Here is a 24,800-nt window from a genome sequence, read left to right as displayed (position 1 = left end):
GCTCAAACCTATAGTGAACACACACACAGGAGGCACAGATATGGACATGATCAATTAAGTGTCTAGCATTTTGTCCTCAACATCAATGGATCATCAACTACATTCAGCCGCAGACCCATTTATTTCTTGAGTGGATGGGAAGGAGGCTGAACATAATTACAAATAATTGGCAGACTGCAAATTGACCACAAAAAAACACAAACAGATATATTTGACTAAAACATCATTTCAAACCTTGCTGACATTTGTATATGATCACATAAATGTATGAATACTTTGGAACAGACTGTTTTTTCTCAGAAAACTTGGTGGGCTGCAGACCACCAGTTGGCGGAACACTGGCCTACTGTGTATAACAATAGGTTCCCGTCACGTTAGACTGATTCAGAGGATCAATTCACACCACTCTTTTTGAATAAACATGCTTGAGATAGCCTAAAGATTTAAAAATAAATGTTTCCCTATGTAATTTCTAATGGATACGTCATTGCATTAGCCAATATGTTTACTTTTTCAATGTTCACACATATTTATTTTAAAGGGGGGAGTGTTAAATGGCTTTCAGGGCAATGAACTGGAGTAATGGACCGGAACACACACACACATCGATGCCCGAGTTCCGGACCGAGCTATCTGATTGGTGGCGGCGGATGATATGGTGGGCTGTCTACCGCGCGCCCGGGCATCAGGTTACGGTTTAGCTCAAAGAGAGGCGCAAAGCGGGGGACGTCTGGTTCCAAGCAGTGAACGAGAGAGAGACAGAGGAGGGAGAGAGAGCAAGTCCTGACCCGTGGTAGACTAGACCACTTCTAACTATGAGTCCCTCGTCTACCAGCCTACTGTACAATAAATAACTCTAGACTCAGGGACAAAGAGGACATTGCTAAAGCCCAGCCTACTGCTGCGTGGTGGGCATCCGGGCAGTGCATGCACGAATACATGCTCCAGCTCAGTTGGACCTCTCACATGTTCTATCTAGGACGAATAGGAAATATTCACTACATTAAGTCACTGCAGTTCCCCTGCTCTGGGGGAAGAGAGGAGAAGGGTGGGATGAGGAGAAGAGACGGATAAAGTGTGTTCTGACGGGAGTTCTGACTGATGGATGCGTGTTGTCATCTATTCTATGAAGTAAAGCGACAGATACAGAGAGCGTTGCTGGGAGATGGTATTCACCTGACAAAGACATCCGCCGTTAGGCTACCCTCCTGACAGCAGTACTAGCCTGCAGAGAAACCTCGGTATAGGTTACCTGATCTAACGAGGAACCGGATCGGTGTGACATTAGGGACACATACGCGAAGAAAGAACTTCCCCCGTTTCTTAGCTGCAAGTCAACGGTATCACATTGGCTTTCATCCCGCCTTGAACCTCTTAACAACCGTAATTTAGAGCCAACCGCTGTTGACACGAGCGCTTTGCGGACGGTTCAACCAAGGACAGCAGAGGTTTGAACGGGGATCTGAAGACACGTCGGACAGAGAGACATGTATCTAACATCGACCTCATATGCACCCGACTGACAAACACACAAGCCACAGAAGAAAGCGGTAGATAGCGGCTACTGCACCGCCACGCGCACGGCGGGTCCGGTGCTCTCCCCGGCTCACTCTGTCTCCCGGTTGTGAGAATGGCAGGGGTCGCGTGTTGGAAATGTTACCTCTGGATCTTTATTGTCGTGTTTAGGTCGACGTTACCTTCTGACGCCAAATCACTGGAAACTATAATGTGGAGCACTCAGAATGCAAAGTAAGTGTCATATTTAAAGTCAATAGAGTGTCAAATTTTGCAAATTCGCTTTGTGTGTGGAGAAGGGGGAAGTTAAAAACGGTCTTCAAATTCGCTCTTTTCCAATGATGATGACACATCAAGTTGGCACCCATGACGCGCATTGGTCTGAACTACATTTCGTACCCAAAGTTGTGTCTTGAGATTGGAGGTGAATGTAGGCCCAGTCTACATGTCAGACATGCGATCAGAAGTCAGACCAATATGTTATGGATAGCATTGTGTATTTGGCACATTCCTTAAAGCTAGGATGGGCCTGGAGAAATGTAACCACTTTCAAATGCATAGTCAGAGCTATGGATGCAAGGACTTGACTATCCATTACATCAAAATGATAGTTTAAACCATGTTTTGAGTCTTGTTTACAAACATTGGCGTAGAAGTAAAACAAGAGTAGTATGTTGTGTTCTGATGGGGACCGACAGCGGAACTAAACTCAGGAGGCATTTACAAGTTATATTCTTCAAGAATCAATGGAAATGAAGATAGCCCGCTAGACTGGCTAGTGGAATTTAGTATTTTCAAATATTGCATGTCACATATATTGGACCCAGGCTAGTAAAAATTGCAGTCTACTAACCCCGCTGGCCAGTGCCGAAAATACATAAATTCCATCCCCGTTTATACATTAAAAAGAATGATGTATCAACTAAGGATGATATCTTTAAGACAGCGGTATTCAACCGGGGGTACTGCAGGTGGTTAGCGAAAATAGCCTAGATGTTTTAATTTAAATGTTTTTCTTATTAATATTGCTGGCAACAACATAGTAAACGAATTTTGAATTGTATAGCCTACATACAGTAGAAAAGAGGAGAATATCTTCTTTCTAATGATGTCAACTCAATTTCTCAACTCCCAATATTAGCAAATTACACCCACTTTGAAAACGCACCCTCTACCAGTGAGTACGGCAAGTAACCCTGACTTTCTTTAACCAGCTAAACAGCTGCTTTTAGCGAGTGTGTTTGGAGTTACCTTTGTAGCTAATAGGCTGTTAGTTTACACTTCCTCTGCCAATTATAATGTAGGAGGTAAAAATAATGAAAAACTATCCACAAAATCTATTCATTTAAAATGCTGATTACTTCTCCTTGCCGTTTCATTCACCTGATGATAAGACATTCATTATTTATTTGAGCTAATGTATGATGGAGGTTCCTCTGTCACCGGTTGGTCTGGGAGGGGGTCCCTGGGCAATAAAGGGTAGAACACCCCTTCTTTTAAGCTATAACAGCGTCCCAGTGTGTATTTTCCTCTCCAGCACTCCAGTTTATGGTAGAATGAACAGCGCGCGCAGGCAGCGGAACGAGAAGAGAGAAAAAAGCCACCGGCGAACGGGTGGCAAGTGTCAAGGTGTACTGTAGGCTAGTTTCCAACTCGCGTAATTCACTCAAGGAAATAAAATGTCTCGAACTCTGAACATGCCCTGGCGAGAGAGAAAGCCTTGCCTGTGCACGCACTGAGCAAGCTTTGGCTGCCTGCGCGCACACTTTCCTAATTATAGTTTCAGAGAGCCATCTCGAGGCTACTGGCAGTAAAATAATGTGTTCTGGTAATATTTATCACCCACAGACTGAGTCTCTCTCTTTACACCCACATCACATGGCCTGTGTATTGAAATAGTTTTCTGCAGCTTTTGGTAAATGCGCAAATCAAATATATTTATAAAGCACGTTTTACATCGGCAGATGTCACAAAGTGCTATACAGAAGTACAAAGAAGTACAATGTATTAATTGTTAACATCACAGGTTCAAGATTTAGCGTGATTGGCAATGCACCAGCATGACACTGTGCATTTTTATGACCACCAATGTCAATTGATCAGTGAAGTCTGGTCTTTGGTTAGTGGGTCAGTATCACTGACTGACCTCTACTCTGGCTGACCTCTAGCGTTCATTATGTCAATGGGTCAGTTTCACTGACTGACCTCTACTCTGGCTGACCTCTAGCGTTCATTATGTCAATGGGTCAGTTTCACTGACTGACCTCTACTCTGGCTGACCTCTAGCGTTCATTATGTCAATGGGTCAGTATCACTGACTGACCACTACTCTGGCTGACCTCTACTCTGGCTGACCTCTACTCTGACTGACCTCTACTCTGGCTGACCTCTAGCGTTCATTATGTCAATGGGTCAGTTTCACTGACTGACCTCTACTCTGGCTGACCTCTACTCTGGCTGACCTCTACTCTGGCTGACCTCTACTCTGGCTGACCTCTAGCGTCCATTATGTCAATGGGTCAGTTTCACTGACTGACCTCTACTCTGACTGACCTCTACTCTGGCTGACCTCTACTCTGACTGACCTCTAGCGTCCATTATGTCAATGGCAGGGGCAGACGAACAAAACTCCTAATCTTCCTTTCGTTTATTTTCTACTTCTCACCTGACGGCCTATAAAGTTTCTCGTCCTCTCCCTCCTCCCTCCTCTCTCCTCTCTCCTCCCTCCTCACTCCTCCCTCCTCTCTCCTCTCTCCTCTCTCCTCTCTCCTCTCTCCTCTCTCCTCCCTCCTCCCTCCTCCCTCCTCTCTCCTCGCCTGGACACAGCATGCTGAATGCTCGGTTGACCATTGCCAAGCTGACATGTAGCAGGACACTTTGTGTCTCAAATGGCACCCTATTCCCTATATAGTGCACTACCCTATCTTGTGTTTATTAGGTGACTGAGCTGATGCTTTTATACAATAGTCTTTATTTGTACAGCTGATTCCATTGAGATGAAACATCTCAGTCCTTCAGGGTGGGCTTCAATGCTCTACAATGGACTTATGTACACGAAGAGGAGATGCTAGGCTGCTCTGAGGGAGAGAAAGAGAGAGATGTCATTTGGAACATTGGGTAATGGTTGAGACGTTGATCGATGAGATTCCAACCTTCTGTACATTCACTTAGCAACCTTCTGTACATTCACTTAGCAACCTTCTGTACATTCACTTAGTGCTGGGCATGTTTTTGATGAATAAAAGTTGTACATTTGCTTTATGAGTAGTGAGTGATCCTAGGGTGGCAACACATACATTCAAAATGATTTCAATGGTTCTTTCTCCATTCTGATTGTTTTATACTGTTCAATTCAACTTCAACATAAAAGTTGCTTTCATTTGAGATCATTTCCACACTGCCACATAGGGCTGCACGATATGGGCAAAACATCTAGGCCTTATTTTTAACCAAATATTACAAATGCGATATGACTTGCGATTTAGATCAAAACACTTGGGTGAACTGTAGGAATCATGGAAATAGAATGATTATTCTAATTATATAGTTAGAATAAACCCACCGGGCACAGACGTCAATTCAACATCTATTTCATGTTGGTTCAACGTCATTTCATTGAAATGAAGTGGAAACAACGTTGATTCAACCAGTGTTCCTAATGGATAACAGCGGGCACATTGAATACAGTTGTTAAACATGCCAACAAATGAAAAAGTCAGGGAGGCATTCATAGAAGTAGGAATTAGAATACTAATAGGATGGATATAGAAGTGTTATTGTGACAGGGTAGGAACCAAAGTGTTGATCAGTGTTTCCCACGGGAGTGGGACCCTCTAATCTTTGGCTACATTAAAGACGTCCTCTAGTGATTTAAAAAAAAAAATTTCCTGTTGAAAAGCAACCCAATATGGTGACCGATGTATGGGAAAAGAGAGGGTGTAGTATGGGAAAAGAGGGGGTGTAGTATGGGAAAAGAGAGGGTGTAGTATGGGAAAAGAGGGGGTGTAGTATGGGAAAAGAGAGGGTGTAGTATGGGAAAAGAGAGGGTGTAGTATGGGAAAGAGAGGGTGTAGTATGGGAAAAGAGGGGGTGTAGTATGGGAAAAGAGGGGGTGTAGTATGGGAAAAGAGAGGGTGTAGTATGGGAAAAGAGAGGGTGTAGTATGGGAAAAGAGAGGGTGTAGTATGGAAAAGAGAGGGTGTAGTATGGGAAAAGAGAGGGTGTAGTATGGGAAAAGAGAGGGTGTAGTATGGGAAAAGAGAGGGTGTATGGGAAAAGAGGGGGTGTAGTATGGGAAAAGAGGGGGTGTAGTATGGGAAAAGAGAGGGTGTAGTATGGGAAAAGAGAGGGTGTAGTATGGGAAAAGAGAGGGTGTATGGGAAAAGAGGGGGTGTAGTATGGGAAAAGAGAGGGTGTATGGGAAAAGAGAGGGTGTATGGGAAAAGAGAGGGTGTAGTATGGGAAAAGAGAGGGTGTAGTATGGGAAAAGAGAGGGTGTAGTATGGGAAAGAGAGGGTGTATGGGAAAAGAGAGGGTGTAGTATGGGAAAAGAGGGGGTGTATGGGAAAAGAGAGGGTGTAGTATGGGAAAAGAGAGGGTGTATGGGAAAAGAGAGGGTGTATGGGAAAAGAGAGGGTGTAGTATGGGAAAAGAGAGGGTGTAGTATGGGAAAGAGAGGGTGTATGGGAAAAGAGAGGGCGTAGTATGGGAAAAGAGAGGGTGTAGTATGGGAAAAGAGAGGGTGTAGTATGGGAAAAGAGAGGGTGTAGTATGGGAAAAGAGAGGGTGTAGTATGGGAAAAGAGAGGGTGTAGTATGGGAAAAGAGAGGGTGTAGTATGGGAAAAGAGAGGGTGTAGTATGGGAAAAGAGAGGGTGTAGTATGGGAAAAGAGAGGGTGTAGTATGGGAAAAGAGAGGGTGTAGTATGGGAAAAGAGAGGGTGTATGGGAAAAGAGAGGGTGTATGGGAAAAGAGGGGGTGTAGTATGGGAAAAGAGAGGGTGTATGGGAAAAGAGGAATGTATGGGAAAAGAGAGTGTATGGAAAGGAGGGGTGTTATGGAAAGCGAATCAGCTATTGTGCAGATTTGTTGCCACTCAAGACCATTATATATTATATTGCTAACCATCTATACTGAACAAAAATAGAGCCATACAGATCCACAGCCATACAGACCCACAGCCATACAGCCATACAGACCCACAGCCATGCAGCCATACAGACCCACAGCCATGCAGCCATACAGACCCACAGCCATGCAGCCATACAGACCCACAGCCATTCAGCCATACAGACCCACAGCCAAACAGACCCACAGCCATACAGACCAACAGCCATGCAGCCATACAGACCCACAGCCATGCAGCCATACAGATCCACAGCCAAACAGACCCACAGCCATACAGACCAACAGCCATGCAGACCCACAGCCATATAGACCCACAGCCATACAGACCAACAGCCATGCAGACTCACAGCCATATAGACCCACAGACATACAGACCCACAGCCAAACAGACCCGTAGCCATACAGCCATACAGACCCACAGTTATACAGCCATATAGACCCATAGCCATACAGCCATACAGACCCACAGTCATACAGACCCACAGCCATATAGACCCACAGACATACAGACCCACAGCCAAACAGACTCGTAGCCATACAGCCATACAGCCATACAGACCCACAGCCATACAGCCATACAGACCCACAGCCATATAGCCATGCAGCCAAACAGACCCATAGCCACACAGCCTTGTAGATCCACAGCAGATCCATACAGACATGCATCCTCAGCCATAAAGCCATACAGCCACCCTGCAGGAGAACTCATACCCACTTATTAGAACTTAGAAGGAGGGGTAGCCTGGTGGAACAGCCTGATCGCTGTGTTTACCTAGGGGAGGGGTAGCCTGGTGGAACAGCCTGATCGCTGTGTTTACCTAGGGGAGGGGTAGCCTGGTGGAACAGCCAGATCGCTGTGTTTACCCAGGGGAGGGGTAGCCTGGTGGAACAGCCTGATCTCTGTGTTTACCTAGGGGAGGGGTAGCCTGGTGGAACAGTCTGATCACTGTGTTTACCTAGGGGAGGGGTAGCCTGGTGGAACAGCCTGATCGCTGTGTTTACCTAGGGGAGGGGTAGCCTGGTGGAACAGCCTGATCACTGTGTTTACCTAGGGGAGGGGTAGCCTGGTGGAACAGCCTGATCGCTGTGTTTACCTAGGGGAGGGGTAGCCTGGTGGAAAAGCCTGATCACTGTGTTTACCTAGGGGAGGGGTAGCCTGGTGGAACAGCCAGATCGCTGTGTTTACCCAGGGGAGGGGTAGCCTGGTGGAACAGCCAGATCGCTGTGTTTACCCAGGGGAGGGGTAGCCTGGTGGAACAGCCTGATCTCTGTGTTTACCTAGGGGAGGGGTAGCCTGGTGGAACAGCCTGATCACTGTGTTTACCTAGGGGAGGGGTAGCCTGGTGGAACAGCCTGATCGCTGTGTTTACCTAGGGGAGGGGTAGCCTGGTGGAACAGCCTGATCTCTGTGTTTACCTAGGGGAGGGGTAGCCTGGTGGAACAGTCTGATCGCTGTGTTTACCTAGGGGAGGGGTAGCCTGGTGGAACAGCCTGATCGCTGTGTTTACCTAGGGGAGGGGTAGCCTGGTGGAACAGCCTGATTGCTGTGTTTACCTAGGGGAGGGGTAGCCTGGTGGAACAGCCTGATCACTGTGTTTACCTAGGGGAGGGGTAGCCTGGTGGAACAGCCTGATCGCTGTGTTTACCTAGGGGAGGGGTAGCCTGGTGGAACAGCCTGATCGCTGTGTTTACCTAGGGGAGGGGTAGCCTGGTGGAACAGCCTGTGTTTACCTAGGGGAGGGGTAGCCTGGTGGAACAGCCTGTGTTTACCTAGGGGAGGGGTAGCCTGGTGGAACAGCCAGATCGCTGTGTTTACCCAGGGGAGGGGTAGCCTGGTGGAACAGTCTGATCGCTGTGTTTACCCAGGGGAGGGGTAGAGGAACCAAAATGGTTTTCTGTCTTACTGAAGTTGACTTCAGAGATATGAATATTGACAGAGCAATGTGTCAGCGTCTATAGCTGGTGTATAACACTTAGCATTTACTAAGAATCAAACATATTACCTCTCTTTTAGCTTCCACACAGAGTTCTCTATCTGTTTAGTATGCCTGCAGTCTTCCTGCAGTATAGACTCACCAGACATAGTAACTGTACATCTATCTAGCTGCCTCAGCTAACATTCACTTCCTGACCGGCTGACAACACCAGCTGTTTACTGATCTTATTGTGGCTTTAAGCTTCTATTGGATACTGTTGGTTTCAGAAGGCTTTTCCTTATGGAATGGAGCACTATGAGAGAGGCTGTTGGTTTAGGAAGTCGTTTCCCTGTGGAATGGAGCACTATGAGAGAGACTGTTGGTTTCAGAAGTCGTTTCCCTGTGGAATGGAGCACTATGAGAGAGACTGTTGGTTTCAGAAGTCGTTTCCCTGTGGAATGGAGCACTATGAGAGAGACTGTTGGTTTCAGAAGTCGTTTCCCTGTGGAATGGAGCACTATGAGAGAGACTGTTGGTTTAGGAAGTTGTTTCCCTGTGGAATGGAGCACTATGAGAGAGACTGTTGGTTTAGGAAGTCTTTTCCCTGTGGAATGGAGCACTATGAGAGAGACTGTTGGTTTCAGAAGTCGTTTCCCTGTGGAATGGAGCACTATGAGAGAGACTGTTGGTTTAGGAAGTCGTTTCCCTGTGGAATGGAGCACTATGAGAGAGACTGTTGGTTTCAGAAGTCGTTTCCCTGTGGAATGGAGCACTATGAGAGAGACTGTTGGTTTAGGAAGTCGTTTCCCTGTGGAATGGAGCACTATGAGAGAGACTGTTGGTTTCAGAAGTCGTTTCCCTGTGGAATGGAGCACTATGAGAGAGACTGTTGGTTTAGGAAGTCGTTTCCCTGTGGAATGGAGCACTATGAGAGAGACTGTTGGTTTCAGAAGTCGTTTCCCTGTGGAATGGAGCACTATGAGAGAGACTGTTGGTTTAGGAAGTCGTTTCCCTGTGGAATGGAGCACTATGAGAGAGACTGTTGGTTTAGGAAGTTGTTTCCCTGTGGAATGGAGCACTATGAGAGAGACTGTTGGTTTCAGAAGTCGTTTCCCTGTGGAATGGAGCACTATGAGAGAGACTGTTGGTTTCAGAAGTAGTTTCCCTGTGGAATGGAGCACTATGAGAGAGACTGTTGGTTTCAGAAGGCTTTTCTTTATGGAATGGAGCACTATGAGAGAGACTGTTGGTTTAGGAAGTCGTTTCCCTGTGGAATGGAGCACTATGAGAGAGACTGTTGGTTTCAGAAGGCTTTTCCTTATGGAATGGAGCACTATGAGAGAGGCTGTTGGTTTAGGAAGTCGTTTCCCTGTGGAATGGAGCACTATGAGAGAGACTGTTGGTTTAGGAAGTCGTTTCCCTGTGGAATGGAGCACTATGAGAGAGACTGTTGGTTTCAGAAGTCGTTTCCCTGTGGAATGGAGCACTATGAGAGAGACTGTTGATTTCAGAAGTCGTTTCCCTGTGGAATGGAGCACTATGAGAGAGACTGTTTGTTGGTTTCAGAAGGCTTTTCCTTATGGAATGGAGCACTATGAGAGAGACTGTTGGTTTAGGAAGTCGTTTCCCTGTGGAATGGAGCACTATGAGAGAGACTGTTGGTTTCAGAAGGCTTTTCCTTATGGAATGGAGCACTATGAGAGAGGCTGTTGGTTTAGGAAGTTGTTTCCCTGTGGAATGGAGCACTATGAGAGAGACTGTTGGTTTAGGAAGTCGTTTCCCTGTGGAATGGAGCACTATGAGAGAGACTGTTGGTTTCAGAAGTCGTTTCCCTGTGGAATGGAGCACTATGAGAGAGACTGTTGATTTCAGAAGTCGTTTCCCTGTGGAATGGAGCACTATGAGAGAGACTGTTTGTTGGTTTCAGAAGGCTTTTCCTTATGGAATGGAGCACTATGAGAGAGACTGTTGGTTTAGGAAGTCTTTTCCCTGTGGAATGGAGCACTATGAGAGAGACTGTTGGTTTAGGAAGTCGTTTCCCTGTGGAATGGAGCACTATGAGAGAGACTGTTGGTTTAGGAAGTCGTTTCCCTTTGGAATGGAGCACTATGAGAGAGACTGTTGGTTTAGGAAGTCGTTTCCCTGTGGAATGGAGCACTATGAGAGAGACTGTTGGTTTCAGAAGTAGTTTCCCTGTGGAATGGAGCACTATGAGAGAGACTGTTGGTTTCAGAAGTCGTTTCCCTGTGGAATGGAGCACTATGAGAGAGACTGTTGGTTTCAGAAGTCGTTTCCCTGTGGAATGGAGCACTATGAGAGAGACTGTTGGTTTAGGAAGTCGTTTCCCTGTGGAATGGAGCACTATGAGAGAGACTGTTGGTTTAGGAAGTCGTTTCCCTGTGGAATGGAGCACTATGAGAGAGGCTGTTGGTTTAGGAAGTCGTTTCCCTGTGGAATGGAGCACTATGAGAGAGACTGTTGGTTTCAGAAGTCGTTTCCCTGTGGAATGGAGCACTATGAGAGAGACTGTTGGTTTCAGAAGTCGTTTCCCTGTGGAATGGAGCACTATGAGAGAGACTGTTGGTTTAGGAAGTCGTTTCCCTGTGGAATGGAGCACTATGAGAGAGACTGTTGGTTTCAGAAGTCGTTTCCCTGTGGAATGGAGCACTATGAGAGAGACTGTTGGTTTAGGAAGTTGTTTCCCTGTGGAATGGAGCACTATGAGAGAGACTGTTGGTTTAGAAGTCGTTTCCCTATGGAATGGAGCACTATGAGAGAGACTGTTGGTTTAGGAAGTTGTTTCCCTGTGGAATGGAGCACTATGAGAGAGACTGTTGGTTTAGGAAGTCGTTTCCCTGTGGAATGGAGCACTATGAGAGAGACTGTTGGTTTAGGAAGTTGTTTCCCTGTGGAATGGAGCACTATGAGAGAGACTGTTGGTTTAGGAAGTTGTTTCCCTGTGGAATGGAGCACTATGAGAGAGACTGTTGGTTTAGGAAGTCGTTTCCCTGTGGAATGGAGCATTATGAGAGAGACTGTTGGTTTCAGAAGTCGTTTCCCTGTGGAATGGAGCACTATGAGAGAGACTGTTGGTTTAGGAAGTCGTTTCCCTGTGGAATGGAGCACTATGAGAGAGACTGTTGGTTTCAGAAGTCGTTTCCCTGTGGAATGGAGCACTATGAGAGAGACTGTTGGTTTCAGAAGGCTTTTCTTTATGGAATGGAGCACTATGAGAGAGACTGTTGGTTTCAGAAGTCGTTTCCCTGTGGAATGGAGCACTATGCTCACCCCCCTCCTCTCTCTCTCTCTAACCCCCCCCTTTCTCTCTCTCACCCCCCCCCCCTCTCACCCCCCCCCTCTCTCCCAATCCCCCCTCTCTTTCTCTCCCTCTCACCTCCCCCTCTCTCCCTCTCACCTCCCCCTCTCTCCCTCTCACCTCTCCCTCTCACCTCCCCCTCTCTCCCTCTCACCTCCCCCTCTCTCACTCTCACCTCCCCCTCTCTCACTCTCACCCCCCTCTCTCCCCCCCCCCCCTCCCTCGCTCTTTCTTCCTGTGTCTCTGAGGAGTCAGTGTAAGTATGTCAGAGAGGCAGATGGACGGCTGCTGTAACAATCCTCCATTAATTATCTAACATCCTAATCCATCAGACTGGAGATATGGAGTACATTAGGACTACACACACTACACACTACACACTACACACACTACACACACACTTGAACAGTGGGACCATTAGTGGAGCATGGAAATAGCAGGAGACTTTACTACTATTAGGGGCAGAGAGGAAAAAATTATAATTTTTCCATTAATATTTTTTCAGGAATTTTGTGTGTGTGTGAGTGTCAGTTATGAGTTGTGTGTGTGTGTGTGAGAGTTGTACGTTTGATATATCACAGGATTTCTTTGTCCATGGGAGACAGGACACACTGCCCAAAAAGTGTGTGTGTGTGTGTGTGTGCCCCTGTTAACCTATTCCACCAGGCTCAGACTCGTCTATACAAACTATCAGCATGACCCATTCCCCTGCCCGACACACACACACACACACACACACACACACACACACACACACACACACACACACACACACACACACACACACACACACACACACACACACACACACACAGTCTCCCATCCACTCGGTCAGTCACGGTGAGGAGAGGGAAGACAGGACTGATGGGAGTCCTGCTGTGACCATCCTTGTCTCAGCCCAACGCCCAGCCAAAAGCATGCTGGGTAAAGCTCTCTGCTCAGCTCCGTGTGACAGCTGTGACTGACACCTTAATCGCTGCTCTCTGGGAGGCCTAACTCACACACGCACACGCACACACGCACAAACGCACACAGCCCTGCATTCTCTCTCGTACCTTGGAAACCTGAAAGAGACTATTCCACACATATCTACAGATTTCTGTCTCCTGTTGTCTTTTCTAGCTCTCCTTTCTTTTCCAGAAGAGAATAGAACCATTTCCTCTGTATTTCTTGATATTGAGAAACATTAGCAATGGGAAAAAAGGGGAGTTCATGCTACATGTATGGAATTGTGTGTGAATTGAGTCTCCGGACCGTGGGATAAGGGGCCGTAAGCCAGCGGGATTTGTGTCTATCTAATTGAATTAGTTTGATTGCTAGTGTGATTGATGGAGTCAGATGTTGGGGGGGGGGGGGGGGGTTTCCATGCTCTTTTGTCTGGTTTATAATTCCTGCTCCACGGGACACAGACCAGCCACATACAACAGGAACCAGCAATCAATCAACTAGCTTCTGGAAAGACTCAGAGGAATTTATTGTGTGTGTGTGTGTGTGTGTGTGTGTGTGTGTGTGTGTGTTAGACCCATCCATCAGACAATGGAAAGCCAACAATGACATCAGATAGGGAACTACAGCTAAATGTAATCTGGCCTAATGCCCTGCTAAACACAGACTGCTCTGCTCTGGTCATTCTGCTCTGTGGTGTGTGTCTGTGTGTTTGTCTGTCTCTCTCTCTCTCTGTCGTGTGTGTGTGTGTGTGTGTGTCTTTGTGAATTCCAAAATGAATGGAGATGTCACTGTCAGAGTCTGGCCTGCACATGTCAGGAGGGCCACTCCAAAGCAGCCGTGTGTGTGAGAGAGCCCCATGTTGTTGCCAGTCAGGGGGCTTCTGTTTCCACTTTAGGAACTCATTTTGGCATGTTGAATCGACTGAGGAAGAATATATACTGTGTGTGTGTGTGTGTGTGTGTGTGTGTGTAGCATACCTGGTTCTCGGCATGCGACCCAGTCTGTTTCATCTGTGACGTGTTTTGGGTCTTACCCATGTTGATGAGATTTCCAATCTCAATCAGATCACTGATAGACATTTGCTGTTTATTTTTCATGAAAACTGTCTGTTCCTCCTCTCCTCTCCTCTCCTCTCCTCTCCTCTCCTCTCCTCTCCTCTCCTCTCCTCTCCTCTCCTCTCCTCTCTCCTCTCCTCTCCTCTCCTCTCCTCTCCTCTCCTCTCCTCTCCTCTCCTCTCCTCTCCTCTCCTCTCCTCTCCTCTCCTCTCCTCTCCTCTCCTCTCCTCTCCTCTCCTCTCCTCTCCTCTCCTCTCCTCTCCTCTCCTCTCCTCTCCTCTCTCCTCTCTCCTCTCTCCTCTCTCCTCTCTCCTCTCTCCTCTCTCCTCTCTCCTCTCCTCTCCTCCCTCCCTCCCTCCATCTCCTATCCTCCCTCTCATCTCAGTGAGACTTATGTTCTCTCCTTAGTTCAGGCTTGACTGCTTCTCTTTTTGTGTTGTTATTAGTTCTATTTATTGATGTGTTCTAGATTGTATCATCTCATGCATTTCAAGAATGGGGATGTCAGATCTTAGAATGTGCAATATGCTCAAGTCAAATCCCCATTATACATATAGATGGATTTCGGAATATATTTGTTGGAGGAATAAGCATCTGCTTAGTGGTTCTGTAGAGTGGCAACAAAATGTGATAACGGGGATGCTGTCTTTCCTATCAAATACAACTGATATAATGTCTTCCCTATTGAATACAACTAATATGTATTTCCTATCAAATACAACTGATATAATGTCTTCCTTATTGAATACAACTGATATAATGTCTTCCCTATTGAATACAACTGATATGTCTTTCCTATCAAATACAACTGATATAATGTCTTCCCTATTGAATACAACTGATATAATGTCTTCCCTATTGAATACAACTGATATAATGTCTTCCCTATTGAATACAACTGGCACAGTGAATTCCCTATTGAATACAACTGATATAATGTCTTCCCTATTGAATACAACTGGCACAGTGTCTTCCCTATTGAATACAACTGGCATAGTGTCTTCCCTATTGAATACAACTGATATAATGTCTTCCCTATTGAATACAACTGGCACAGTGAATTCCCTATTGAATACAACTGATATAATGTCTTCCCTATTGAATACAACTGGCACAGTGTCTTCCCTATTGAATACAACTGGCATAGTGTCTTCCCTATTGAATACAACTGGCATAGTGCCTTCCCTATTGAATACAACTGGCACAGTGTCTTCCCTATTGAATACAACTGGCATAGTGTCTTCCCTATTGAATACAACTGGCACATTGTCTTCCCTATTGAATACAACTGGCATAGTGTCTTCCCTATTGAATACAACTGGCATAGTGTCTTCCCTATTGAATACAACTGGCACAGTGTCTTCCCTATTGAATACAACTGGCACAGTGTCTTCCCTATTGAATACAACTGATATGTCTTCCCTATTGAATACAACTGACACAGTGTCTTCCCTATTGAATACAACTGATATAATGTCTTCCCTATTGAATACAACTGGCATAGTGTCTTCCCTATTGAATACAACTGGCACAGTGTCTTCCCTATTGAATACAACTGGCACAGTGTCTTCCCTATTGAATACAACTGGCATAGTGTCTTCCCTATTGAATACAACTGGCACAGTGTCTTCCCTATTGAATACAACTGGCACAGTGTCTTCCCTATTGAATACAACTGGCACAGTGTCTTCCCTATTGAATACAACTGGCACAGTGTCTTCCCTATTGAATACAACTGATATAATGTCTTCCCTATTGAATACAACTGGCACAGTGTCTTCCTTATTGAATACAACTGGCACAGTGTCTTCCCTATTGAATACAACTGGCACAGTGTCTTCCCTATTGAATACAACTGATATAATGTCTTCCCTATTGAATACAACTGGCATAGTGTCTTCCCTATTGAATACAACTGGCACAGTGTCTTCCCTATTGAATTCAACTGGCACAGTGTCTTCCCTATTGAATACAACTGATATAATGTCTTCCCTATTGAATACAACTGGCACAGTGTCTTCCCTATTGAATACAACTGGCACAGTGTCTTCCCTATTGAATACAACTGGCACAGTGTCTTCCCTATTGAATACAACTGGCACAGTGTCTTCCCTATTGAATACAACTGGCACAGTGTCTTCCCTATTGAATGCAACTGGCACAGTGTCTTCCCTATTGAATACAACTGGCACAGTGTCTTCCCTATTGAATACAACTGGCACAGTGCCTTCCCTATTGAATACAACTGGCACAGTGCCTTCCCTATTGAATACAACTGGCACAGTGCCTTCCCTATTGAATACAACTGGCACAGTGCCTTCCCTATTGAATACAACTGGCACAGTGTCTTCCCTATTGAATACAACTGGCACAGTGTCTTCCCTATTGAATACAACTGGCACAGTGTCTTCCCTATTGAATACAACTGGCACAGTGTCTTCCCTATTGAATACAACTGGCATAGTGTCTTCCCTATTGAATACAACTGGCACATTGTCTTCCCTATTGAATACAACTGATATGTCTTCCCTATTGAATACAACTGGCACATTGTCTTCCCTATTGAATACAACTGATATAATGTATTCCCTATTGAATACAACTGGCACATTGTCTTCCCTATTGAATACAACTGATATAATGTCTTCCCTATTGAATACAACTGGCATAGTGTCTTCCCTATTGAATACAACTGGCATAGTGTCTTCCCGATTGAATACAACTGGCATAGTGTCTTCCCTATTGAATACAACTGGCACAGTGTCTTCCCTATTGAATACAACTGGCATAGTGTCTTCCCTATTGAATACAACTGGCACATTGTCTTCCCTATTGAATACAACTGATATAATGTCTTCCCTATTGAATACAACTGGCATAGTGTCTTCCCTATTGAATACAACTGGCATAGTGTCTTCCCTATTGAATACAACTGGCATAGTGTCTTCCCTATTGAATACAACTGGCATAGTGTCTTCCCTATTGAATACAACTGGCACAGTGGACTGGAAATGAAGGGAAGCATAACCATTAGTCTTGGAAGGTTTTTATGGGGTTGGAGGTAGTCAGACTGGTTGGTCTGTAGCTAGGAGGTCTGTAGGCAGACTGGTTGGTCTGTAGCTAGGAGGTCTGTAGGCAGACTGGTTGGTCTGTAGCTAGGAGGTCTGTAGGCAGACTGGTTGGTCTGTAGCTAGGAGGTCTGTAGGAAAATCTGGATGAATGTTTTCTTGCTTATGGCCTTAAACAGCTCGTTGTCTTGTGCCAGCGACAGTTTGTGGTGGTAAATAGACGCCTGGGAATAATATAGATGAGAACTCTCTTGGTAGATAGTGTGGTCTACAGCTTATCATGAGGTACTCTTTGATGCTTCTTTAATATTAGACATCGCACACCATTGACAGATAGACACACACCCTTGCCCCTCGTCTTAACAGACGTCTCTGTCCTGCCGATGCACAGAAAACCCAGCCAGCTCTGCATTATCTGTGTCGTCGTTCAACCATGACTCTGTGAAACATAAGAGATATTACTGTTTTTAATGTCCCGTTGGTAGGATAGTCTTGATCGTAGATCATCCAGTTTATTCTCCAGTGATGGCACGATGGCCAATGGAACGGATGGTAGTGGTGGTTTACCCACTCGCCAACAGATTCTCACAAGGCAGCCCGACGTCCGCCCCCTGTATCTCCGTCTTTTCTGCATGTGAATGACGGGGATTTGGGCCTGGTCTCAGGAAAGCAGTATATCCTTCGCGTTGGACTTTGTCAAGTTCGAGGTGAGTAATCGCTGTTCTGATGTCCAGAAGCTCTTTTCGGTCATAAGAGACGGTAGCATCAACATTATGTTCAAAATAAGTTATAAACAATGTGAAAAAACAAACAAAATAGCACAGTTCGTTAGGAGCCCGTAAAGCAGCAGAAATCCCCTCCGGTGCCATTATTATTGGAATTCAGTCTAGGTCTGTAGCGTTGGAGGTCTGTAGCGTTGGAGGTCTGTAACGTTGGAGGTCTGTAGCGTTGGAGGTCTGTAGCGTTGGAGGTCTGTAGCGTTGGAGGTCTGTAACGTTGGAGGTCTGTAGCGTTGGAGGTCTGTAACGTTGGAGGTCTGTAGCGTTGGAGGTCTGTAACGTTGGAGGTCTGTAGCGTTGGAGGTCTGTAGCGTTGGAGGTCTGTAGCGTTGGAGGTCTGTGATGTTGGAGGTCTAGCGTTGGAGGTCTGTAATGTTGGAGGTCTGTAATGTTGGAGGTCTGTAACGTTGGAGGTCTGTAGCGTTGGAGGTCTGTAGCGTTGGAGGTCTGTAGCGTTGGAGGTCTGTAGCGTTGGAGGTCTGTAGCGTTGGAGGTCTGTAGCGTTGGAGGTCTGTAGCGTTGGAGGTCTGTAGCGTTGGAGGTCTGTAGCGTTGGAGGTCTGTAGCGTTGGAGGTCTGTGACGTTGGAGGTCTGTGACGTTGGAGGTCTGTAGCGTTGGAGGTCTGTAGCGTTGGAGGTCTGTAGCGTTGGAGGTCTGTAGCGTTGGAGGTCTGTAGCGTTGGAGGTCTGTAGCGCTGGAGGTCTCTGACGTTGGAGGTCTGTAGCGTTGGAGGTCTGTAGCGTTGGAGGTCTGTGACGTTGGAGGTCTGTAGCGTTGGAGGTCTGTAGCGTTGGAGGTCTCTGACGTTGGAGGTCTGTAGCGTTGGAGGTCTGTAGCGTTGGAGGTCTGTAGCGTTGGAGGTCTGTAGCGTTGGAGGTCTGTAGCGTTGGAGGTCTGTAGCGTTGGAGGTCTGTAACGTTGGAGGTCTGTAACGTTGGAGGTCTGTAACGTTGGAGGTCTGTAGCGTTGGAGGTCTGTAGCGTTGGAGGTCTGTAGCGTTGGAGGTCTCTGACGTTGGAGGTCTCTGACGTTGGAGGTCTGTAGCGTTGGAGGTCTGTAGCGTTGGAGGTCTGTAGCGTTGGAGGTCTGTAGCGTTGGAGGTCTGTAGCGTTGGAGGTCTGTGACGTTGGAGGTCTGTAGCGTTGGAGGTCTGTAACGTTGGAGGTCTGTAACGTTGGAGGTCTGTAGCGTTGGAGGTCTGTAGCGTTGGAGGTCTGTAGCGTTGGAGGTCTGTAGCGTTGGAGGTCTGTAACGTTGGAGGTCTGTAACGTTGGAGGTCTGTAACGTTGGAGGTCTGTAACGTTGGAGGTCTGTAGCGTTGGAGGTCTGTAGCGTTGGAGGTCTGTAGCGTTGGAGGTCTGTAACGTTGGTGGTCTGTAACGTTGGAGGTCTGTAGCGTTGGAGGTCTGTAACGTTGGAGGTCTCTGACGTTGGAGGTCTGTAGCGTTGGAGGTCTGTAGCGTTGGAGGTCTAACGTTGGAGGTCTGTAACGTTGGAGGTCTGTAGCGTTGGAGGTCTAACGTTGGAGGTCTGTAGCGTTGGAGGTCTGTAACGTTGGAGGTCTAACGTTGGAGGTCTGTAGCGTTGGAGGTCTGTAACGTTGGAGGTCTGTAGCGTTGGAGGTCTGTAACGTTGGAGGTCTGTAGTGTTGGAGGTCTGTAACGTTGGAGGTCTGTAGCGTTGGAGGTCTGTAGCGTTGGAGGTCTGTAGCGTTGGAGGTCTGTAACGTTGGAGGTCTGTAGCGTTGGAGGTCTGTAGCGTTGGAGGTCTCTGACGTTGGAGGTCTCTGACGTTGGAGGTCTGTAGCGTTGGAGGTCTGTAACGTTGGAGGTCTGTAACGTTGGAGGTCTGTAGCGTTGGAGGTCTGTAGCGTTGGAGGTCTGTAGCGTTGGAGGTCTGTAACGTTGGAGGTCTGTAGCGTTGGAGGTCTGTAGCGTTGGAGGTCTCTGACGTTGGAGGTCTCTGACGTTGGAGGTCTGTAGCGTTGGAGGTCTGTAACGTTGGAGGTCTGTAACGTTGGAGGTCTGTAACGTTGGAGGTCTGTGACGTTGGAGGTCTGTAGTGTTGGAGGTCTGTGACGTTGGAGGTCTGTAGACATTGCTTGAAAGCAGTCTCCTGTCAGTAGACTTATTCTCTCAGAATTAGATATACATCCTGTGATGAGGCTTTGAAGACTAGAGGCTCTGGCATTGGGCTTGGGAAGGGACTGTGTGTGTGTGTGTGTGTGTGTGTGTGTGTGTGTGTGTTTATTAGGGTATCTGTGCACTCCCAGTGCAGACTGCAGAAGCTTTTCAATGCTGGTCAAGTGTCTCTGAATAATGCGGCTCAACCCAGAAGCACACTGCGTGACAAAGGCACAGCTGCTCACACATACACACATACACACACACACACACACACACACACACCGCTCACACATTGGGGAAGGTTGGTTGGAGATCGCATTCTGGCTGAAGAGGCTTGTGGGGATTAAGTTTAGTGTGTGTGTGTGTGTGTGTGTGTGTGCAGATGGTGGTCAGATAACTGTTGTAATGGAGCCCCTCCAGTCGCTAATGAGACACCGAGACTACTACATGGAGAGATATGATGAGACACTGAGACTACTACATAGAGACATCTTGAGACACTGAGACTACTACATAGAAACATCATGATGAGACACTGAGACTACTACATGGAGAGACATCATGAGACACTGAGACTACTACATGGAGAGACATCATGAGACACTGAGACTACTACATGGAGAGACATGATGAGACACTGAGACTACTACATGGAGAGACATGATGAGACACTGAGACTACTGCATAGAGAGACATGATGAGACACTGAGACTACTACATAGAGACATGATACGAGACTGAGACTACTACATGGAGAGACATGATGAGACACTGAGACTACTGCATAGAGAGACATGATGAGACACTGAGACTACTACATAGAGACATGATGAGACACTGAGACTACTACATGGAGAGACATCATGAGACACTGAGACTACTACATAGAGAGACATGATGAGACACTGAGACTACTACATAGACATCTTGAGACACTGAGACTACTACATAGAAACATCATGATGAGACACTGAGACTACTACATGGAGAGACATCATGAGACACCGAGACTACTACATGGAGAGACATGATGAGACACTGAGACTACTACATGGAGAGACATGATGAGACACTGAGACTACTACATAGAGAGACATCATGAGACACTGAGACTACTACATAGAGAGACATCATGAGACACTGAGACTACTACATAGAGACATGATGAGACACTGAGACTACTACATGGAGAGACATCATGAGACACTGAGACTACTACATAGAGAGACTTCATTCCCAATACAGTCTGACAGAGTTCTCAGGCTAAAATGAAACAAGGGGGAGGGACAACTGCCAGCATTGAGATGCAGTCATTTTACATATGGAGTGACATAGCCTCTGGCAGAACCCACATTCACATCTGAATCACCTCTGAATAGACTAACTGTGACATCATAGCAGGTGTGTGTGTGTTCACACCAGAAGAAGAGACTTTGGGAAAGCCTATCAGTTAGTGATGCATCATCAGAAGGATTTGAAAGTCAAATGTACAGTTTCATAATAGGCACATATTATTATTTTCTCTGTAAGCCAAACAAAGAAATGTTTTCATCTTTCAGATGATTGATTCAGCAAATAGACCAGGGATCCCTGAGAGAGAGAGAGCGAGAGAGCAGATTGGACCACAACGGTTTCAAATAGACCAGGGATCCCTGAGAGAGAGAGAGAGCAGATTGGACCACAACGGTTTCAAATAGACCAGGGATCCCTGAGAGAGAGAGAGAGCAGATTGGACCACAACGGTTTCAAATAGACCAGGGATCCCTGAGAGAGAGCAGATTGGACCTCAACGGGTTGGCCCCATTTATGTCAGAAGTGTTTATACAGTCGTGATCACATCCTCCATAAATACACAAGACGACAGCGTCAGTAGAAACAGACAGATGGACCAGCCTTTCTTCCCACGCTATACATTACATTAACATCACATCTACAGTGGGGAGAACTGTACATTCATTACTTAAAAATCATACAATGTGATTTTCGGGATTTTTGTTTTAGATTCCGTCTCTCACAGTTGAAGTGTACCTATGATAAAAAGGACAGACCTCCACATGCTTTGTAAGTAGGAAAACCTGCAAAATCGGCAGTGTATCAAATACTTGTTCTCCCCACTGTACATTTCAGCTCTTATAAACTCAGCAAAAAAAGAAAAGTCCTCTTACTGTCAACTGCGTTTATTTTCAGCAAACTTAACGTGTAAATATTTTTATGAACATAACAAAATTCAACAACTGAGACATAAACCAAACACGTTTCACAGACATGTGACTAACAGAAATTGAATAATGTGTCCCTGAACAAAGGGGGGGTCAAAATCAAAAGTAACAGTCAGTATCTGGTGTGGCCACCAGCTGCATTAAGTACTGCAGTGAATCTCCTCCTCATGTACTACACCAGATTTGCTAGTTCTTGCAGTGAGATGTTACCCCACTCTTCCACCAAGGCACCTGCAAGTTCCCGGACATTTCTGGGGGGAAATGGCCCTAGCCCACACCCTCCTATCCAACAGGTCCCAGATGTGCTCAATGGGATTGAGATCCGTGCTCTTCGCTGTCCATGGCAGAACACTGACATTCCTGTCTTGCAGGAAATCACGCACAGAACGAGCAGTATGGCTGGTGGCATTGTTATGCTGGAGGGTCATGTCAGGATGAGCCTGCAGGAAGGGTACCACATGAGGGAAGAGGACGTCTTCCCTGTAACACACAGCGTTGAGATTGCCTGCAATGACAACAAGCTCAGTCCGATGATGCTGTGACACACCGCACCAGAACATGACTGACCCTCCACCTCCAAATCGATCCCACTCCAGAGTACAGGCCTCGGTGTAAATCTCATTCCTTCAACGACAAACGCAAATCCGACCATCACCCCTGGTGAGACAAAACCACGACTCGTCAGTGAAGATCACTTTTTGCCAGTCCTGTCTGGTCCAGCGACGGTGGGTTTGTGGCCATAGGCAGCGTTGTTGTCGGTGATGTCTGGCGAAGACCTGCCTTACAGCAGGCCTATAAGCCTTCCGTCCAGCCTCTCTCAGCCTATTGCGGACAGTCTGAGCACTGATGGAGGGATTGTGCGTTCCTGGTGTAACTCAGGCAGTTGTTGCCATCCTGTACCTGTCACGCAGGTGTGATGTTCGGATGTACCGATCCTGTGCAGGTGTTGTTACACGTGGTCTGCCACTGCGAGGACGATCAGCTGTCCGTCCCTTCTCCCTGTAGCGCTGTCTTAGGCATCTCACAGTAAGGACATTGTGATTTATTGCGCTGGCCACATCTGCAGTCCTCATGCCTCCTGGCAGCATGCCTAAGGCACGTTCAAGCAGATGAGCAGGGACCCTGGGTATCTTTCTTTTGATGTTTTTCAGAGTCAGTAGAAAGGCATCTTTTGTGTCCTAAGTTTTAATAGCTCTGACCTTAATTGCCTACCATCTGTAAGCTGTTAGTGTCTTAACGACCGTTCCACAGGTGCTTGGTCATTAATTGTTTATGGTTCATTGAACAAGCATGCGAAACAGTGTTTAAACCCTTTACAATGAAGATCTGTGAAGTTATTTGGATTTTTATGAAATATCTTTGAAAGACAGGGTCCTGAAGAAGGGACGTTTCTTTTTTGCTGAGTTTACATTTTACAGCTTAGAAATGCTGTCACGGTTTGTGTCATTAGTGACCCTTGACCTAGAGAAGATACACTCCATGACCAAAGTATGTGGACACCTGCTTGTAGAACATCTCATTCTACAATCATGGGCAATAAAATGGAGTTGGTCCACACTTTGCTGCCATAACAGCCTCCACTCTTCTGGGAAGGCTTTCCACTAGATGTTGGAACATTGCTGCAGGGACTTGCTTCCATTCAGCCACAAGAGCATTAGTGAGGTCGGCCACTGATGTTGGGTGATTTTCCTGACTCGCGGTCAGCATTAAAATCAATTCAAATTTTATTGGTCACATACACATGGTAACTAGATGTTATTGTGAGTGTAGCAAAATGCTTGTACGTTTCTTGAGGACTAAAAGTGAGGCAGCCCTCTCTGTCGGTGCCATCTTAGGTTCCAATTCATCCCAAAGGTGTTCGATGGGGTTGAGGTCAGGGCTCTGTACTGGCCAGTCAAGTTCAGTTCTTCCACAACGATCTTGACAAACCATTTCTGTATGAACCTCGCTTTGTGCATGAGGGCATTGCCATGCTGAAACAGGAAAGGGCCTTCCCTAAACTGTTGCCACAAAATCAGAAGTACAGAATAGTCTAGGATGTCATTGTTTGCTGTAGAGTTGATTTCCCTTCATGAAAATCAACACCAGACCATTATTCCTCCTCCACCAACTTTACAGGTGTGCATTCGTGCAGGTAGCGTTCTCCTGTCATCCGCCAAACCTGGATTCGTCCGTCGAACTGCTAGATGGTGAAGCGTGATTCATCACTGCTGAGAAAGCATTTCCACTGCTCCAGAGTCCAATGGCGGCGAGCTTTACACCACTCCAGCCGACGCTTGGCATTGCGCAATGTGATCTTAGGCTTGTGTGCCGCTGCTCGGCCTGGAAATCCATTTCATAAAGCTCCCGTCAAATCCACTAATTTGAAGGGTTTTCTACATGCTTTTTTGTATAGTGTAGTCCATTTCATCGCTGTTACATCCCCAGAGCCACAGTGTACGTCACAATCACATGATCAGGGAGAGTAATTCACTGAAGGGGAATCTAAATCACATGATCAGGGAGAGTAATTCACTGATTGGGAATCTAAATCACATGATCAGAGAGTAATTCACTGAAGGGGAATCTAAATCACATGATTCAGGGAGAGTAATTCACTGAAGGGGAATCTAAATCACATGATTCAGAGAGAGTAATTCACTGATTGGGAATCTAAATCACATGATCAGAGAGTAATTCACTAATTGGAAATCTAAATCACATGATCAAAGAGTAATTCACTGATTGGGA

General features: G+C 46.3%; 1 protein-coding gene across 1 annotated transcript in view; it reads left to right on the top strand.

Moving 5' to 3' along the window:
- The first annotated feature begins 660 nt into the window (after positions 1 to 660).
- LOC110504586 (ephrin-B1) overlaps positions 661 to 24,800 on the top strand; it is a 143,099-nt gene continuing 118,959 nt past the window's right edge. The window contains exon 1 of the mRNA XM_090220138.1: positions 661 to 1,749. Coding sequence (XP_090076264.1) covers positions 1,631 to 1,749 — 119 coding nt within the window. The 5' untranslated portion in view covers positions 661 to 1,630. The remainder of the gene's footprint in view (positions 1,750 to 24,800) is intronic.

The sequence above is a fragment of the Oncorhynchus mykiss genome, chromosome 25 (assembly GCF_057628025.1).
Source record: "Oncorhynchus mykiss isolate SJ-2025 chromosome 25, ASM5762802v1, whole genome shotgun sequence".
Taxonomy (NCBI): Eukaryota; Metazoa; Chordata; class Actinopteri; order Salmoniformes; family Salmonidae; genus Oncorhynchus; species Oncorhynchus mykiss.
The sequence above is the reverse complement of the archived record's forward strand: the minus strand, read 5'-3'. Positions and strand labels throughout refer to the sequence as shown.